The 16,211-nt window shown below is 59.7% G+C and overlaps 5 protein-coding genes and 2 non-coding genes across 11 annotated transcripts in view; 5 read left to right on the forward strand and 2 right to left on the reverse strand.

The window, feature by feature from the left end:
• The window catches only part of SUPT6H (SPT6 homolog, histone chaperone and transcription elongation factor), a 28,369-nt gene extending 25,290 nt beyond the window's left edge, over window positions 1-3,079 (forward strand). For both annotated transcript variants that reach the window (XM_061470115.1, XM_061470114.1), the window contains 2 exons: window positions 802-989; window positions 1,150-3,079. In XM_061470115.1, coding sequence (XP_061326099.1) covers window positions 802-989; window positions 1,150-1,336 — 375 coding nt within the window. In that variant the 3' untranslated portion in view covers window positions 1,337-3,079. The remainder of the gene's footprint in view (window positions 1-801; window positions 990-1,149) is intronic.
• Window positions 3,080-4,004: 925 nt separating this feature from the next.
• On the reverse strand, window positions 4,005-6,064 carry PROCA1 (protein interacting with cyclin A1). Its single transcript, XM_061470143.1, has 4 exons — window positions 5,848-6,064; window positions 4,903-5,035; window positions 4,665-4,799; window positions 4,005-4,583 (listed from the first exon to the last, which is right to left on the reverse strand). Exons 1-4 carry the CDS (start codon window positions 6,032-6,034, stop codon window positions 4,055-4,057), a joined length of 984 nt encoding a protein of 327 aa, XP_061326127.1. The 5' UTR covers window positions 6,035-6,064; the 3' UTR covers window positions 4,005-4,054.
• A 651-nt stretch (window positions 6,065-6,715) lies between these two features.
• On the forward strand, window positions 6,716-8,481 carry LOC133277898 (adenine phosphoribosyltransferase-like). 2 transcript variants are annotated; one of them, XM_061470154.1, is made up of 6 exons: window positions 6,716-7,094; window positions 7,278-7,370; window positions 7,512-7,605; window positions 7,688-7,834; window positions 7,922-8,017; window positions 8,096-8,481. In XM_061470154.1, the coding sequence occupies exons 2-6, from the start codon at window positions 7,302-7,304 to the stop codon at window positions 8,221-8,223; spliced, it is 534 nt and encodes a 177-aa protein (XP_061326138.1). In that variant the 5' UTR covers window positions 6,716-7,094; window positions 7,278-7,301; the 3' UTR covers window positions 8,224-8,481. The 2 variants fall into 2 exon arrangements, with proteins under 2 accessions (XP_061326138.1, XP_061326137.1); XM_061470153.1 differs by having other exon boundaries at window positions 6,743-7,094; window positions 7,230-7,370.
• On the reverse strand, window positions 8,443-11,504 carry RAB34 (RAB34, member RAS oncogene family). Of its 3 annotated transcripts, none has more exons than XM_061470145.1 (11): window positions 11,421-11,504; window positions 10,644-10,769; window positions 10,456-10,547; window positions 10,020-10,085; window positions 9,712-9,813; window positions 9,569-9,633; window positions 9,434-9,485; window positions 9,222-9,303; window positions 9,048-9,138; window positions 8,844-8,951; window positions 8,443-8,739 (listed from the first exon to the last, which is right to left on the reverse strand). In XM_061470145.1, exons 2-11 carry the CDS (start codon window positions 10,695-10,697, stop codon window positions 8,672-8,674), a joined length of 780 nt encoding a protein of 259 aa, XP_061326129.1. In that variant the 5' UTR covers window positions 10,698-10,769; window positions 11,421-11,504; the 3' UTR covers window positions 8,443-8,671. The 3 variants fall into 3 exon arrangements, with proteins under 3 accessions (XP_061326129.1, XP_061326130.1, XP_061326132.1); XM_061470146.1 differs by having other exon boundaries at window positions 11,428-11,494; XM_061470148.1 differs by having other exon boundaries at window positions 10,644-10,730; window positions 11,421-11,474.
• A 288-nt stretch (window positions 11,505-11,792) lies between these two features.
• RPL23A (ribosomal protein L23a) lies at window positions 11,793-13,832 on the forward strand. The gene is made up of 5 exons (XM_061470155.1): window positions 11,793-11,892; window positions 12,370-12,550; window positions 12,824-13,000; window positions 13,313-13,382; window positions 13,766-13,832. Exons 1-5 carry the CDS (start codon window positions 11,868-11,870, stop codon window positions 13,778-13,780), a joined length of 468 nt encoding a protein of 155 aa, XP_061326139.1. The 5' UTR covers window positions 11,793-11,867; the 3' UTR covers window positions 13,781-13,832.
• On the forward strand, window positions 12,677-12,750 carry LOC133278216 (small nucleolar RNA Z17). Its single transcript, XR_009746473.1, has one exon. It is a non-coding gene; the product is annotated as a small nucleolar RNA Z17 (small nucleolar RNA).
• LOC133278215 (small nucleolar RNA SNORD42) lies at window positions 13,171-13,237 on the forward strand. Its single transcript, XR_009746472.1, has one exon. It is a non-coding gene; the product is annotated as a small nucleolar RNA SNORD42 (small nucleolar RNA).
• Window positions 13,833-16,211: the final 2,379 nt, after the last annotated feature.

Below are 16,211 nucleotides of genomic sequence, written 5' to 3' on the forward strand. Positions count from 1 at the left end.
ATAAGATGGAATTGGACAGTTTCAGCTTACACTGAAGCCTTTCCTCATGTGTGCTGGTGCCTGCCTCCTCCCAGCCCACACTGCCAGCTCCATCAAGGCTAAATCCAGCTGCAGAAGAACTGGGTACAAAAAACACACCCAGACCTTATGAAGAGGTGCTGCAAGACAAGGCTTGCAGGGAGGAGTGATCCTCTTTTAGACCACCTTGGGAGGCTTTCATGGAGTTTGGCACAGCCAGCACTGGGGAGAGGCAGGGACTGTGCATAACCCAATGTGTTAATCATCAAGACAATCTGAAGGAAAAGAGAGATGAATACTGGGAGGCAGAGACTAAACACTCCATTGGGCTGAGCCAGCCAGCTTGAGATCTGGGAAGGAGCCATCTCGGAAGCTGCTGTGCTCACAGGGTTCTTCAAGCCCACTGTGGGACATCATTCCTGCTAGCTTGCCCCAAGTGTCTCTTGTGCCCACCTCTTGCAGCCCTTACCTCTGCTTGTACCCTGTGTGGGGTGAAGAAGAAAGGCAGGATGTGGTGGCCAGGTTGGGTGGGTGATCAGGAGATCTCAGGGGCACAAATGCCCTGTGCTCAGCAGGGTGTTGTTCCTTCTGCCCTGCAGTCCCCATTCCCCGGGCAACAGTCACTGGGCAACAATCCCTGTAAACTTCTCCTTGCCCAGATGAGGGGCTCCAGCAGGGCTGGGAGTGCACGGTGAGGACGTGCACCAGGCTCCTGGGCAAGCAGGGCAATGCAGAGCCCAGCAGGTTTTGCCCCTCTGTTCTAACACCATCTGCTCTCTGCAGGTCTTCACAACTCCAGCACAGCAACCGGTGGCCACCCCTCTGATGACCCCCAGTTACTCCTACACTACCCCCAGCCAGCCGATCACAACGCCCCAGTACCAGCTCCAGGCCAACACCACACCCCAGTCCACCCAGTCCCAGACACAGTCCCAACCATCATCCAGCTCCAGGCAGAGGCAGCAGCCAAAGTGAGTGGTCCCAGTGCTGGGTGCACATGTATCTGCGTGTCCCATCCTGATTTCTGTGTGGTGGGCTTGCCTTGCACCTTTCCTGCATGGGATCCCTTGGGGAGGGAGGGCTTGGAATGTCTCCTACCATGTGCCTGACGTTGTGCCTGTGTCATCGCAGGACCACCAATCACGCTGCCATCGACTGGGGGAAGATGGCCGAGCAGTGGCTGCAGGAGAAGGAGGCTGAGCGGAGGAAACAGAAGCAGAGGTTGACTCCTCGCCCGTCTCCCAGCCCCATGATCGAGAGCACGCCCATGTCCATCGCTGGGGATGCCACACCACTGCTGGATGAGATGGATCGATAGGTGCTGCTGGGCCTGACCTGACCCCTCCACTCTCTTCTAGGAAGGGGAGAAGAGAGTGAACAGTTGAAAACACCTTCTCTTCCCTTAGCCGCATAACTCCTGTTTTATACATCGTGGGAAGTGACTCTTAGTGACGTGCACCTGAGCAACTGAATAGACTTGGCAGGGCTGGTCTAAATATATATACTATATATAAAGAATTATATCATAGGAAGGGACACTGCAGTGGTCTCTGTGTTCTAGGCCCTGGTTCACCATTTGGGAAGCTCGGCAAAGTAATTCTGATGTCAGATGAGTCTGTTCTTGTCCATGCGCAGCAGTTCTGCTCTCACCACAAAGACTAGGAAGCAAACGTAGCTGGAAGTGCAAACCATGGGCCTAGAGTTGAGCCTGTTACACCTGGATTCTCCCAAACCCTGACTGTCATCTCCCCGAGCCCTGAGAGCACAGAAACCACAGGGCTTGTGTCAAGCAAACCCAAGTTCTCAGTTTCTGTGGTTGGTTTGCTCCACGGTTTCATGCTCTGCCAACCCCTGGCTGTGTTCATCGGGGTCCAGCACAGCAGCGCTGGAGCTCGAAGTCTTGCTCTCGTACCAAAGGCTTGCTCCTTCCTTTGGCTTCTTTTTGGAACAATATTTATTTAGTTTTGATTTCTGATTTCTTTTCTAATCAGACTGCAAAGCAGCAGCCACCAGGAGCCATCCCAAGCACGGGACAGACACGTGGGGCTGGAACGCAGCTGCTCCTATGGTGGAGAACACGAAGCAGCCTGGCGTGCATGGCATCCTGCTCCGTATCTGCTTAACCCTGCCCACTTGTAACCAAGAGGGGTGAATAAATAGTGTTTCTACTGAGCTCTAGCTGAGAGCTTTCCTGCCTGCAGCCCGTGCTGCCTGCCTGCCCTCTCCTCTTAGTGATGGATTTGCTTAGAAGCGGAGTTCAGTGGTGGAAGTGGATGCTCCTTCTTCCTTTTGTTGCTTGGAGCGTGCTGAAACTCTCCTGGAGAAGCTGATTTCTGTTGTGCTGATGAATAATGGTTCGGTTTGGATGTATCTTACAGAGACATCACATCGATATCCGGGATACCTCCTGGAATCTGGTGTCTCTCTGGCTGGGAGAGGTACTGGGGGGAGGCTTGGGAAGGGGCAGGTAATGTTGGGTAACTTTGGTCGTGTCAGAAACAGCCCACTGTGGTATTGCAGCACCGAGAGCCATTCCTGTTGCACACACTTGCCTCTCTCTTGCTTTGTTAGTAGGGATTTTCTATGGAAGCAGAGCCTTTGTTCCTTCCAAGGGCTCCTCTCTTTAGGAAGTGAGCAAGAACAGCAGATCCTAAGAAAACAAAGGTCTTTTTTGCATGTAAATGCTCCTGAAGAATGGCAGCGACCCAGGAGACAAAGCAAAGCTGTTTCCACAGAGAAATGCAGGTCCTGGCTCGGGCACCATCTCCTCTGCAGTACTGGGGGGGCTGCCACGGTGCTGTCGTCCCCCCCCCCCCCGCAGGCCGGGCTGGGGATGTGTGTGGGGCCCGGGGCTGCTGCACTTGCGGCTGTACTGACCTGAACGCTGTTTTCTTACGTCCTGAACTCCATATGATGGGAATTGGAGCGGGAGCAGCTCCTCCACAGGGAAGTGTCAGACCCAGGGCTGGGGGTTGCTTGTGCGGTGCCTGCTCCCTTTTGTTTGGCTCTCTTTTGGGTTTAGTTTCGCCCTTACCCTCAATAAAAACTCTACTTTTGGGAAGCTGCCTCCAGGCCCCAGGTCTGTGCTTGCTGTGGTGGCCACAAGGGCTTTGCACCCGTTAGCAGGGTTCCAGAGGGTGGGATTCATCCTACAGCCTTGGTGTTCCCCTGCCATGGGCTTATGTGGTCTGCTTCTTTCAGGGATTGGGGATTGCAATGTGTGGTCCTTTGGGAATAGCGGGGTTTGTGTGGAGCAGCTTTGCTCTCTGGGCTTCTGTCTGATCTTCCAAGGATGTGTGGCAAGATGGGAGACAGAGCTCCTGTTGCTCCAGCTTGTTCCTGTTGTGGAATGTGGTGTGGGGAGATGTTTCTCCTGCTCTCGCTGGGGATGCTGGGCTGAGCCATGCTCCTCGCTCAGAAGCACTTTGCAGGGTGTTATCCTGGTTATGAGCAAGGGGAACAAGCCCGGGGGCAGTCACCATCCATGGACATGGGCAGCGCCTGCCTTTATCCCAGGGCTGGAAAAGCTTTTGTTGTCCCACTTCAAAGAGCATTTTTATGGGGTTTGAGGAGACAAGGTCCCCATTCCTCGCTATTGCTGGGGGCATTGGTGCCAGTGTGGGAGCCCTGGGACAAGGCTGTGGGTTGGGTGGAAGAGATGGGGTGATGCAATTCATGGACAGGTCCCCCAGAGAAGAGCAGCCCTGTGGGCTGGGACTTGCAGCTCTATAGCAGGGGAGATGAACCAGGGCTCTGCCCCATGCTGGTGTGGGGACAGGGGCTGTGTCCCCAGTGCCCAGGCTGATGGCACAGGTCAGTAGGAGCAGCAAAGAGCAGCTCAGAGCCCTTCAATACCCCCCCCCCCCCCAGTTCCAGATGCTCCCTTCCCACATCCCCACAAGTGGGATCAGCCCCAGGATTTCCCTGGATGCTGTCCCCGCTGTGATGTTCCCTCCCCAAGGAGACAGGACCGAGGCAGCTCCATCTGCTTGAGCAGATGTGACTTTATTACAGAGCCAGGACCCGCACGGGGGCATCAGGACCGCGGCTCTCGTGCAGGCTGTGCCTCAGCTCTGCCCTTCAGCCTCTTCTTCCTGTTCCTCTCCTTCCTCCTCCTCTTCCCGCTGGTTGTTGGAGCCGGGGATGCCGTGGCTGGTGCTGGATCCCTGCCCAAGCCTTCCTGCACCGGGGCATCGCTCAGGATGGTGTTGGCTGCTTCCAAAGGCAGCAGTGGGACCCATGGATCCTGCCCTGCAGTGGGATGAGGTGGGACAGCGGCTGCAGCAGCGCTCAGCTCCATGTTTCCAGAAGAGCTTTTCTTTCTCAGACCTTTCCCCTTCTTCTTGTCTGCTTTCTTCCTTTTCCTTTCCTCCTTGGCTCTCTTGCGGGATGAGGGGGGGTGTGCAGGCACATCCCTTGGGACGGCTCCTCCATCAGTGCTGCTCCATGGAGGGCTCAGAGGGACCCCCACGGGCCTGGCTGCCCGGTCAATGAGCTCCCCCCCGAACTCATACATCACCGGCTCCCTGGGCACCGCGATGGCCACTGTGTTGTACGCCTTACACCTACAAAGAGGAGACACTGAATGAGGTGACCCCCGTGGGGCTGAGCAGGGGGGCAGTCCCCATGGCGGGGGGGGCACTCACCAGACATAGAGGTAGGGCTCCACACACTCCTCCCTGTAGGTGAACTCAAAGCAGGGCACTTGGATGACATTGAAGAAGGCCTGACCCACCACTCGTGAGGCTGTGTCATTCACCCGCTGCAGGCACTCCTTTAACCTGCCATAGGCAGAGCTGGGCTGAGGGAGGATTCCAAGGGGCTGGAAACTCTTTTCCCCCTGTCCAGGGATGCAGGGTTGGAGGGATGCTGGGGGATGCTCACCTGCGGTCGCAGTCACAGTGGCTGATGGTGTGCCAGCGCAGGTTGCGGTACCCATAGCGTGCAGTGAAGGGGTGGATGACGTGCTGGCAGTGGTCATGGTCCCGGCAGCACCGGTCCGTGTCCCGGTGCTCCCCTAAAGGGAGGGAAGATGGGGTTCGGGAATGGCTGGGATCGGGGCTGGGCTGCCATTAGGTTAGGTTAGGACTGGGATCAGTGTTAGAGTGGGCTTAAACAGGGCTGGAATCATACTGGGACGGGGACTGGGGCTGCAGCAGCACCACAGTGCGGATGAGACTGGGATAAGGATGGGACCAGGACCAAAAGAGGGACTAAGATAGAGTCAGGATAAGGACTGGGAGGGAACCAGAATGGGAGCAGGATGGACTAGGGATCAGGCTGAGGACAGAGGGTAGATAAAGGCTGGACCAGCACCAGGATGGGGACAATGATGGGACCAGGATGGACCAGCCTTTTGATGGAGTCTAGGCAAGGGTGAACTGGGACTGGACAGGGGCAGACAGGGATTGAACTAGTATAGGGGTGGGGACTTGAGTGGAACAGTACTGGGATGGGACTGGACTAGGATGGATGGGGACTGACCCAGCACTGGGCTGGGAACTGGGATTGGGCTGGGGTGGAGCAACAGCAGTCTGGAGATGGGACGGGAAGGGATAAGAAGGAATGGGAAAGGATGGAAACGGATGGGAAGGGCTGGGATGGGAAGGCAAAGGAAAAGAACTGGAAGGGAAGGAAAAGGGTAAAAAGAAGGGAAAAGGTGTAAAGGAATGGGAAAGGTTGGGAAGGGAGGGGAATGGGTGGGATGGGAAAGCATAAGAAGGGATGCGATGGAACACGAAGGGAAGGGAAGGGTTGGAAAGGATGGGAAAGGATGCGATAGAACGGGAAGGGATGGGACGGGACGGGGCAGGGATGAGCCGCCCTTACCCAGCTGCTCGTAGGCATCCGCGTTGCTGCCGGCTCCGCACCACAGCGTGCCGGGGTAGGTGAGCCCGCGGCGGGCGCGGGGCCGCCCCGCTCCGGTGCCGGGGGCCGCTCGGGGGGCGGCTGCCGAGAGCAGCAGCAGCAGCAGCAGCAGCAGGAGGCAGCGGCGGAGCAGCCCCGGGTCGCGCATGGCCCCGCGCCCTTCACCGCCCTGCGCCCTCCTTATAGCCCCGCGCAGCCCGCCCCGCGGCGCGGATTGGCACCGTGCGGAGGGTCCCGGAGAGCCGGGTGCTGGAGCCGGGCCCGCGGGGAAGGGGTTACCCCGCCCGGTGGGGCCGGGCCGGGCCGGGCCCCGTTGCTGTGGCAGCCGGTGGGGTGATGCGCGGGGACCGGTAACACAACGAGCCCGCCCCGTGACGCGCCGGACCCCGCGCGACCCCCGGCCCCAATGGGACAAGGATGAGCCCCATAGCCCCGGGTCCTGTCCTACAGATGCTCCCTGCATCCCAGCCCATGGATGTTCCCTGCATGCCGTTGTGCAGATGCTCCTAGCTGCTCCACGTCCTGTCCCGTAGACGTTTCCCGCATCCCATCCCATGGATGCTTCCCACATCAAGTCCCATGGGTGCTACCCACGGCTCCACATCCCGTCCTATATTCTCATTCTCCACAGCCCCATGCCTCATCCCATGGATGCCCCATGGTGCCTTCCCAAGGGGCAGCCCCCGTGCCCATGCACGACTGGCAGCCCACAGGCAGCTCCCCACACCACTGCCAGGACTTGTCCCCTTTAGCCAGCTCCCAAGCCACGGATCCCATTGATATTCCAGGCATGGTCCTGGCACATTGGGCAGCCGATGGAGCCAGTGCTTGGCATGGCAGGACAATGCCCCAACACCCCACGGGGACGTGCATGGCTTAAGAAAGTCCCCTCACCCCCAAGACCCCATAGGAGTGCACGGCTGCACCCTGCGCATCCCCCCGGTTTGCTGACCCTTGTGCCAGCCTTGGTGCAGAAGGCTGGGTGCTGGTGACACCCCAATGCTCCCCACCACGCCCTGGCCTTGCTGCGACAGCGGATCCCAGTGGGTGCCCATCCCAACCCATGGGCCTGGCAGTGGTTCAGGGCCCGGCTGACCGAGGGTGCTGGCGGGGGCCCAGCACCGCAGAGGCTGTTCCTGCTCAGCTGTCGCTGTCTGTGACGCTCCCCATGACGGTCCCATCGGCTCAGCCTCGCCGCCAGCACCCAGGTACGGAGCGCACGGGGACCTTGGGGTGCCCACGAGTGGTTGCAATGGAGGCCACGGGGGGCTCTGTGCTGTGGGGAGCCCCACGGGGTCTGTGGGTGTGGGATCTCCCCCCTGTTGCACGCTCAATGCTCGCAGTGCCTGCGGTGCCTGCGCATGGACCTGTGCCACGTCCCTGCCACCCAGGAGAAGGGCTGGTACCTGGCGCTGATGGCCCCCAACGTCAAGGGTCCCAACTACGCCTGGCTGGACCCATCCCGGCTCTACTGCCACCCGCAAGTACCCAGCACCCCGTGGCGGTGGCACCCATGGGGGGGCTGGGGTGGGCTGCATCTCTGTGGGGGTGCCGGGGCACCCAGCCGTGCCCATGGATGCTGGCACAGGGGCTGTGGGCACCCAGCACCTCTGTTCCCTCCCCAGGGCTTGCAGGACTGCGTGGCCGACCTGCTGCAGCCCTTCCAAGGAGACCCCATTGACATGGTGGCCGGTATTGATGCCATGGGCTTCATCCTGGGTGAGCGGGGACGTTGGTGAGCCCAGGGTCCCTGCCTCTTGTCCCTGGGGGGGGGATCTGACAGCGCCGTGCCCTACCCCAGGCTCTGCCGCTGCCGCTGTGCTGCAGAAAGGCTTCCTGGCCATCCGCAAAGCCGGGCACCTCTGCGTGCAGACGGCGGCACAGCCCTACACCGACTACTCGGGCAGGGAGAAGGTGATGGAGGTCCGCACCGATGCCATCTCGCCCGGTGAGCCCGTGGGGCGCTGCTGCCTTGGGTTGAGGGGCTGCCGGTGCGGGGAGCGGGGCGCTCAGCGCAGCCTCTGCCCCGTGCCAGGTCTGCGCATCCTCCTCGTGGACCAGTGGATTGAAACCGGGGGCACCATGAGAGCGGCCATTCAGCTGGTGGAGCGGCTGGGGGGGGTCGTGGCAGGTAGGGTGCGCCCATGGGTGCAATGGGGCTGCCATCCCCATACCCCGTGGTGGCTCTTCCCGCTCTGTGTCCCCACAGGCGTCGCTGCCATCTGCATCGAGGACAGCGAGGGTGGCCGATGGATCCAGGAGCGCTATAAGTGCTCCCACTGCGTCCCCCCGCGCCTGCAGCCCCGCTTCAACCACCATCAGTTAGGCTGGAACTGATGGGGCCGGCTCCATGTGTGCCCTCTGCATCCCACATGGGGCACAGGGATGTTGGCTCTATAGGACGGGGATGTCCAAGGCACCCATCGCCTGTTCCCAACCTCTCCTGGGTGACAGCCACCATCCTCCCCTGCTCCATCCTCCCTGCTGGATGCAGGCTGCACCCAGGGCCAGTGGAAGCCGCAGCCGACCCAAAACCTTCCTTAAAAGCCCCAAACCTTTCTTAAAAAGCATAAAAAAAGGTTTTATTAAGACAAACAGGAGCCCGGGGGCACCTCCCCGTGCGAGTACCTGTGTTTGCATAGCGAAGGGAGCCGCGCTGCTCCTGCCCACCCCAGCCATGGGTGCCCATGCTGGGCAAGCCAAGGGGGGGACAGCAGGGATGGCTCCTTGGGGCCAGCCGGGGCCACCCCTCTTTGGTCCAGAGGTGTGAGCGTGGGGGGGTCCCTCACTGGCAGCACTTGGGTTTCTTGCGGGGTGCTGATAGGTACAGGTCGCTCTCATTGCTGCTGATCCCTAAAGGGGCAAGGGGAGAGTGTTGGGATGGGGACAGTGGGGGATGCCAGCACAGAGAGGGGGCAACGGGGGACACTGGTATGGTGCTGGTGGGGGGTACTCACGCACGGTGTCACCGATCCTGCGGGCGCTGCTGCGCTCCAGCTCAGCCAACACACTGCTCTCGAAGGTCAACGCAGCCACGCGGAAGAAGAAATCCCGCACGTTCTCCCCTGTCCCATGGCGTAAGAACCCCACTGAGTGTCCCCCATCACCCAGCGGGATGCTGGGGTCTGCATCCCCACACACACACACAGCCGGGGACCCACCGGTGAGGGAGGAGACAGCCCAGTACTCTGCCTGCATCTCCTGGGCCACCTTGAGAGCATCCTTCTCCATCTGGTTGTACTGGGCTGGTGTCTGTCAATGAACCAAGAGGTGGATGGGTGACAGGGACACGCACCCTGAGCACAGGGAGCCCATGGGAAGGGGGGCACACTCACGCTCAAGTCCTTCTTGGAGCCCACCAAGAAGAGGATCACGTTGGATGGGTCATTCTCCTTCAGGGCATCAGCCAGCCACTGCCTACGCGAGTCACCAGCCAAGCGCTACCCTCTTGCTCGCACACTCTGCTATTGCCTCCGTCCCCATGACCTCCATCCAGCCCCACCATCGCCCATCATCCCCAGTCCCACCTTGGCCATGGGTCACCTACCGCGTGTGCTCCAGGGACGCCACGTCGTTGACATCAAAGACAATCACGATGGCTGGAGGAGGGAGGAGAGGGGTGAGATGGGGATGGGGACACTGTGATGGGACAAGTTCATGGTGGGGGGGGGGGGGCCCTCACCTTGTGCTCCTCGGTAGTAGGTGGATGCGATGCACTTGAAGCGCTCCTGCCCGGCCGTGTCCCACCTTGGGGGGGTGCAGGAGGTGACTGGGGGGGGCACAGGCGTGCAGAGGGAAGGAAGGAGGGGCTGGCACCTCACTCACAGCTGCAGGCTGAAGGGCACCCCCAGCACCTCGAACCGCTCCATCTCAAAATCCACCCCGATGGTCGCCTTGTAGTTCTTGTCGAAGGTGTCCTTGCAAAAGCTGGGGCGGGGGGGAAAGGCTGTCAGCAGCCCCCCCCCTCTCACCCCATCACTGTGGGGTGCGCAGCACCAGATTCCAATTGGAATCAGGCTCAGCCCAATCGGTGCTGCTGCTCTTTTAGGAGGGGGGTTGGCTCTTGCTCTGTCCCCTCCCACCCCATTAACCCCCCCCCGGGCGGGGGCCCATTACCAGTTAACCACAGTTACCGGTTGATCAGACACGTCTTCCCCACCGAGAGGTCCCCCACCACGATGATCTTGGAGATCTTGAACCTGCAGCACAGGGGGGGGGGCTCATGGCTGATTATTGGGGGGGGGGGGGAAACAGGGAGCTCCCCTGTGCTGCCATAGGAGCAGAGGGGTTGATGGGGTTGGGGGGTGCCACCGCGCAGCCCCCCAGCACCCCACATCCCGTGCTTCCCGCCTCCAGCCGCAGCCCATCCCAGACCCCCATGTCCCCCCCCCGCGCCGCATTCCTGTGCCGTGACGCAGGGCTCGGCACACGCAAAGCAACCGAAGCCACGCGGCACCCGCGCTGGGGACCCCCAACCCCGGGGGGGGCGGAAGCCGTCCCCGTGTCACCCCCATCACCCCCACGGTGGGGACCCCCCCCCCCCCCCCCTCCGCATCACCCCCTCCTCACCCCACGGTGCCCGTCCGCTGCTCCTGGCAGGCGCTGGACACGGTGGGGTGGAAGGAGGAGCGGGCGTGCAGGGCGGCCTCCTTCCGAAAGCACTGCGGGGGGACGCGAAGGGGGACACCGGTGTGAGCGTGGGGCTCGATGAGGTCACCCCGCGGCCGGTGTCCGTGTCCCGTCCGTCCCCTGCTCACCGGGGGGAGGTCGGTGATGACCCTGTCCCTGCGGACCGGAGCCAGGATGTTCATTGTCCCGCGGGGGTGTTGGGGAGGGCTGGGTGGCTGCGGGGCAGTGGGGATGAGCCGAGGGCCACTGCGGGGCTTGGGGACAGAGGGAGAAGGGGGCGGTGATGGCCCCGTGTCACAGCTGTCCCCATGGGGCTGTCCCTGTGTCCCCAGTGGGGCTGTCCCCTTATTCCAGTTGCATCCACATCCCTGGGACGTGTCTGTCCCTGTGTTCTGGCTGTCCCCACATCCCCAAGCATGGATGTCCCCCTGTCCCAGCCCCCTTAAGCTCCCAGAGTGTGTCTATCCCCATATCCAAGCTGTTCCCATGTCCCAGCCATCCCCACATCCCAAATGTGCCCCCCAGGATATGGCTGTCCCCATATCCCAGCCATCCCAATGTCCCATCCACCCACATATCCCTAAAGTGCCATCCCAGGGCATGCCTGCCCCCAGTGTTCCCAAACTCTGTCCCCATGTCTCAGCTATCCCCACATCCCATTGCACTTCCACCCCTCATCCTTGTGTCCCACCACTCCCTACGTCCCCTAGCGTGGCTTTCCCCACCTCCCACCATCCCTGTCTCCCGGAGCAAGACCATCCCCGTGTCCCCACATCCCGCTTCTGTGCCCCTGCGCGATCCCCCACACCGCATCCCTGTCCACAACCAAGTCCTCCCCGTCCCATCCCGGTCCCCTCCGCAGGGGAATAGAGCGGGGAGGAGGGGAGGGGGGGTGTCCCCGTTACCGCGAACCTCCCGGTAACGGTAGCGATGCTCGGCGCTGCACACCCAGCCCCGGAGGAACCGGCGTCTTGGCTCCTCCCCGCCGCGGCCGCGGCGGGGAGGAGCCAAGACGCCGGTTCCTCGGGGGCTGGGTGTGCAAGGCTGCTGCCTACACGCTGGGACCCATCCATTTCCCCCCCCACACCGGGGCTCATCCCGGTCCCCACCGTCGAGGCAACGATAGGGGACCCGCTGCCGCTTAGGACTACAACTCCCATGATGCCCCACGGCGAAAACACGCGTCTACGCATGCGCGAGTGAGGCAACCAGCGAGTACTACCACTCCCGGCATACCCCGCGGCGCGGCGAGAGTTGAGGGGCGGGCTAGAGGGGGAACTCTCGCGAGATTTAAGGTTATAAGCCCCTGCGGTCTGGCGCGGGTAGCCCTTTTCGGCTTCCGCCTGGCCAAGATGGCGCCCAAGGCGAAGAAGGAGGGTGAGGGCTTGGGGCAAAGAGGGGCTATGGGGTGGTGATGGGGGTGCGTTGAGGTGGTTCCTGGGCTACGGGTGTAAACGGGGAAGGCCGGGATGAGCGGTTGGAGGGGGTAAAGGAAGCCTGGAGTCCGGTGCTGGGCTGCGGACACGTGGAGGTGGAGGGAGAGGCCTGCAGCGGTGCGGTTAGCTGAGGGGGTGAGCCCCGTTTAGGTGCTGAGGGTCTGTGGGGGGGGGAAATAAGTTCATAATTGAGGCTTTATAAGGGGAAACTTCAGTCCTTGAGCGTTTTGGGGTAGGTCTTGGTTAGATAAGGAGCGTGGGGTACTTGGTGGGGGGGGTCCTGGATCTTCATTGGAAGCCCTCCATGGATGAGATCCTTCCCCCTGGGACAAGGGGAAGCAATGGCCCGTTAGGACAGGCCGGGGAGCGGCTGCTGGCCGTGCAGATCCTGGTTGTGCTGACTGATTTGTCATCGTAGCTGTGCCTCCGAAGACAGAGGCAAAGGCGAAGGCGCTGAAGGCCAAGAAGGCCGTCCTGAAGGGGGTTCACAGCCACAAGAAGAAGAAGATCCGCACATCGCCCACCTTCCGCAGGCCCAAGACCCTGCGGCTCCGGCGGCAGCCCAAGTACCCCCGGAAGAGCGCCCCACGGAGAAACAAGTATGTGTGGGGTGCTGTGGGTGGTGTGGGGTGGAAGCAGCCCTGTGGACTTTGCTGCAGGTCTCAGGGTGAGAGCTTGCCAATGACCCATCTTGGGAGCTGGGCAGAGCCCTGGGGTGGGTTTGGGGTGCAGGTGATGATTTCAAGCGACCAAAGCCTGAGAGTTTGTGATGAGAACTTTTTTTGGCAACTGATGCACCCCAGAGAAAGCCCTTGAAGAGCAGAAATGGCTTCTTCCAGCCTTCTGTTAACCACAGGGTTTCTCTCCTGCAGGCTGGACCATTATGCCATTATCAAGTTCCCTTTGACCACAGAGTCTGCCATGAAGAAGATAGAGGATAACAACACCCTTGTTTTCATCGTGGATGTCAAGGCAAACAAGCACCAGATCAAACAGGCTGTCAAGAAGCTTTATGATATTGATGTGGCCAAGGTCAACACATTGATTAGGTGAGAAGAGGGGGAGAATAGGTCATTGGTGGTGATTGAGCTCTATGGTGGTTCAGTGTTAAAGCTTTGAGACATGCACTTTGTGACTGAGCACATCTCAGTGGGAGTGGGAGACGGTGGCAGACCAAAGGGGCTTCACCAGGGAGCCCTTCTAACACCCAGGGAGCCTTGTGCAAGTGATGTAAACGTTGTTATTCACTGACTGCAGTGATGTTTCCAAAGGAACCACTGATGCACATTGGTATAGTGGGAAGGTGGAGCACGTGGGAGTTGTTGTGTGCCTTTGTTCTCATGTCCCCTGTTCCACTCTAGGCCTGATGGAGAGAAGAAGGCTTACGTCCGACTGGCTCCAGATTACGATGCGCTGGATGTAGCCAACAAGGTGAGAGACATTGGTTGTCTTGTATCTTCCCCACCTGATTGTCCTGATGTACACATGAGGGATTGTGCTCCGAGCACAGTAGCACTTTGGGGTGTCCTGGTAGTAAGACAGGATCCAGGGGTTCAGAAGCAAGACCACTGCTGTGTTGCTGGAAGTGGCGGACAGTTCAGTCCTCGAGGTTTTTGGGGTAGGCAAGAGGGAATGTGACTTAGTGCAAGTTACTGTGGTTTAAATGCATAAAGCTGTTGTATAAGGGCAGGTCTGGGATGAAGAAGCCTGTGCTCAGAGGACAGGAATCCTGGGGAGATGCAGTGATACCTGGTTGGAGGCTCTGCCTTCCTGCCACCGTAACATCCGTTTTAACATGCTTTGCTTCTTTCCAGATTGGAATCATCTAAACTGCATCTACCAAGGACTGTACAGACAGGAGAATAAACCTTGTGACACCACCGAGGGGCTCTTGTGTTTTGTGCCAGCACAGCCTCTGTGAAAGAGAGCACCCAGCCGACTTCTGGGGTTCAGTGAAGGGGGTTCCTGTCTGCTTCCCTGGCGCTGGGTGGGCAGAGCTGCCTGCTCCCTGGGGGATCACACGGGGAGCAGTGCTGTCCTGCTGGTGAGGTCTCCTGCATCACTGACCTTTGCTGTGGGTAAAGCATGAGGTGACAGTCCCCCAGGTCTCAGATCTCTGTATTTACCTCAGGCCTCTGGTATCCTCCTGCATTTTTCTGCCCTGTGCAATTAGCATGTGTTTGTGATTGGTGTCCTTCCTTGTGGAGCATATCCCAGGCTGTTGAGTGCCCAGGAGGGAGGCAGTAACAACAGAAACGTGTGAATGCTTCAGATCTGGCACAAGCCAAGTGTCACACCACTTCCTAAGTGTATCAGCTTATCAGCTCTTTGCTATGTTGCAGGCTTCACTTGATGAAGCCCTTAAGCTAATCCAATAGTAGAGGTGCTGTGTTTTTGTTTCCCTGGTGTGATCTCTACTCCCCACACTGCAGTGTATGAATCACAGCCTGGTTTCCATGGGCACTGTTCCTCTAACCCCACAGGTTCACAGTCCTCATCAGGGCTGTTTTCAAACTTCTTCCTGCCTTGGCAGTCTTTTACTTCCTTGAATTTGTAGATGAAACTGGCGTGTCAGTGTTCGAGAGCTGCAGGAATGTGGGTGAGCAGGAAAGGGAGGCAAAGAACAGGTAAGCTTTTAGAGGTACTTGATCTTAAGTGTGGAGTTAGACCCGAGTGAGAAAGGTGTTGAAAGCTGTGTCCAAATACTGATTGGGCTAATTGAGCTCTTGAGGCGTGGGACATTGAGTTCCTTGAGCCTCTCAGAGTCCTTTGGGGGTGGTTTGCATGTGTACAGGAGAGGGGTGGATGGGAAGGGGGAGCTGCTGCCATAGGGGTAAAGATCTGTGCTGGTTTGTATGGCCCTTGGTTTGAGAGCCTTCAACCTGGTGCTCAGAGCTGCCGTCACAGCCTCACCTTGTCCAAGGAACTGGGATCCTGGGGTTGGAGGTGGGAGCTGCCTGGAAGCACCCCCTTCTCCCTGGCCCTGTAGAATGCTCAGCCAGGCTGGGAGGAGAGGCAGGAGGTGAGGGATGAGAAACCACCCGGAGGGAGGAGCACAGCTTCCCTGGGTGCTTCCCGGGCACCAGCCCAACCTCCTGCCCATGGTCTGGGGAGGGGATGAGCAGCAGCAGGGGCTCAGGGGGGTTTGCCTCACCCCTTTGCTGCCTCCACTGTAGTCACCCCAAGAAAGACAAATGGGGAAAGGTGTCCTTCCTGTAGCAAAGCTGGTACCGCTGCTGGGGTGAGGAGCAGGTTGTGCTGCAGCACAGGCACTGAGGAGTGATTTCACATCAGCATGACTTGCAGTCTGCCTTGACCCTGCACGGTGGCTGCTGCTGCTGGCTGGCTCTGTGCTCCCCTGTGCTTTGCCCCTTGCTCCGGGCTGGCAGCCGGCCTGGTCCACAGCTGCCCCAGCACTGCTGGGAGATGATCCATCTGGAAGCCAGGCAGGGAAAGGGGAAAACAGGGCTTCCTGCTTCGGGAAGCTTTGTCATGCCTGACCCTTCCATGCTGCTGTAAGAGTGGTGGTGCCCTGAGCTGGGATGGAGTCATACCTGCTCTGTGCAGAGAGACAAGGGGAAAGGCGCAGCAACCGGGGTGAGGAGAAACAGATCCTGAGCTTGTGTGGGTGATCTGTAGATGGAGTTGATGCACAGAGGCCATGGGGCTTCAGCTGCAGCCGGGCAGATGTGTATCTGCCAGGACGTGCTGCTGAGGGTTAGGCTGTGCCCTGCTGGGGCTGCTGAGCTCTCTTCTGAGGGTTTGAAGCTGGCGCAGGTCCCTGCCCACATCCAGAGTGTCCTGTTTCTGCTCCAGCTGCCAGGCTATTCCCAGCACCTTCCCTGGTGGCAGTGCATCAAGGGAGCCCCAGCAGCATCCCAGCCCTGTGGGATTCCCCCGCTGCTCCTACTTAACCACCAGCTTCTTCCAGTTTATGTGTGCCTGAGCTGAGGTGGTGGTGGGATGGATCCTGTCCCGGAGCTGAGTCCCTTTAAGCCATATTGCTTATGCCAGTCCGATGTGATCCCTGAGCTGTCACGTCAGCAGGTTTTGCCTTCCCAATGCTCTGGTGTTCCACAGGACTGGCTGGGCTGGTTCTGGCCCCACTGCCCCAGGGAGCTGACCCCTCCTCCTGCTGCTCTGGGCGTGCTGCTGGAGCCAGCCTGGTACTTCCTCTGCAGGGTTGGACCCAGCACCCTCACAGGAGGCTGGAGCTGCTCTGTGCCAATGAAGAGCGCTCCAAGGGGGGATGCAAACATG

Source organism: Pezoporus flaviventris, unplaced genomic scaffold, assembly GCF_033815535.1.
Source record: "Pezoporus flaviventris isolate CSIRO_AGI_PZ_B2104156 unplaced genomic scaffold, CSIRO_AGI_Pfla_v1 ptg000063l, whole genome shotgun sequence".
In the NCBI taxonomy this organism is placed as follows: Eukaryota; Metazoa; Chordata; class Aves; order Psittaciformes; family Psittacidae; genus Pezoporus; species Pezoporus flaviventris.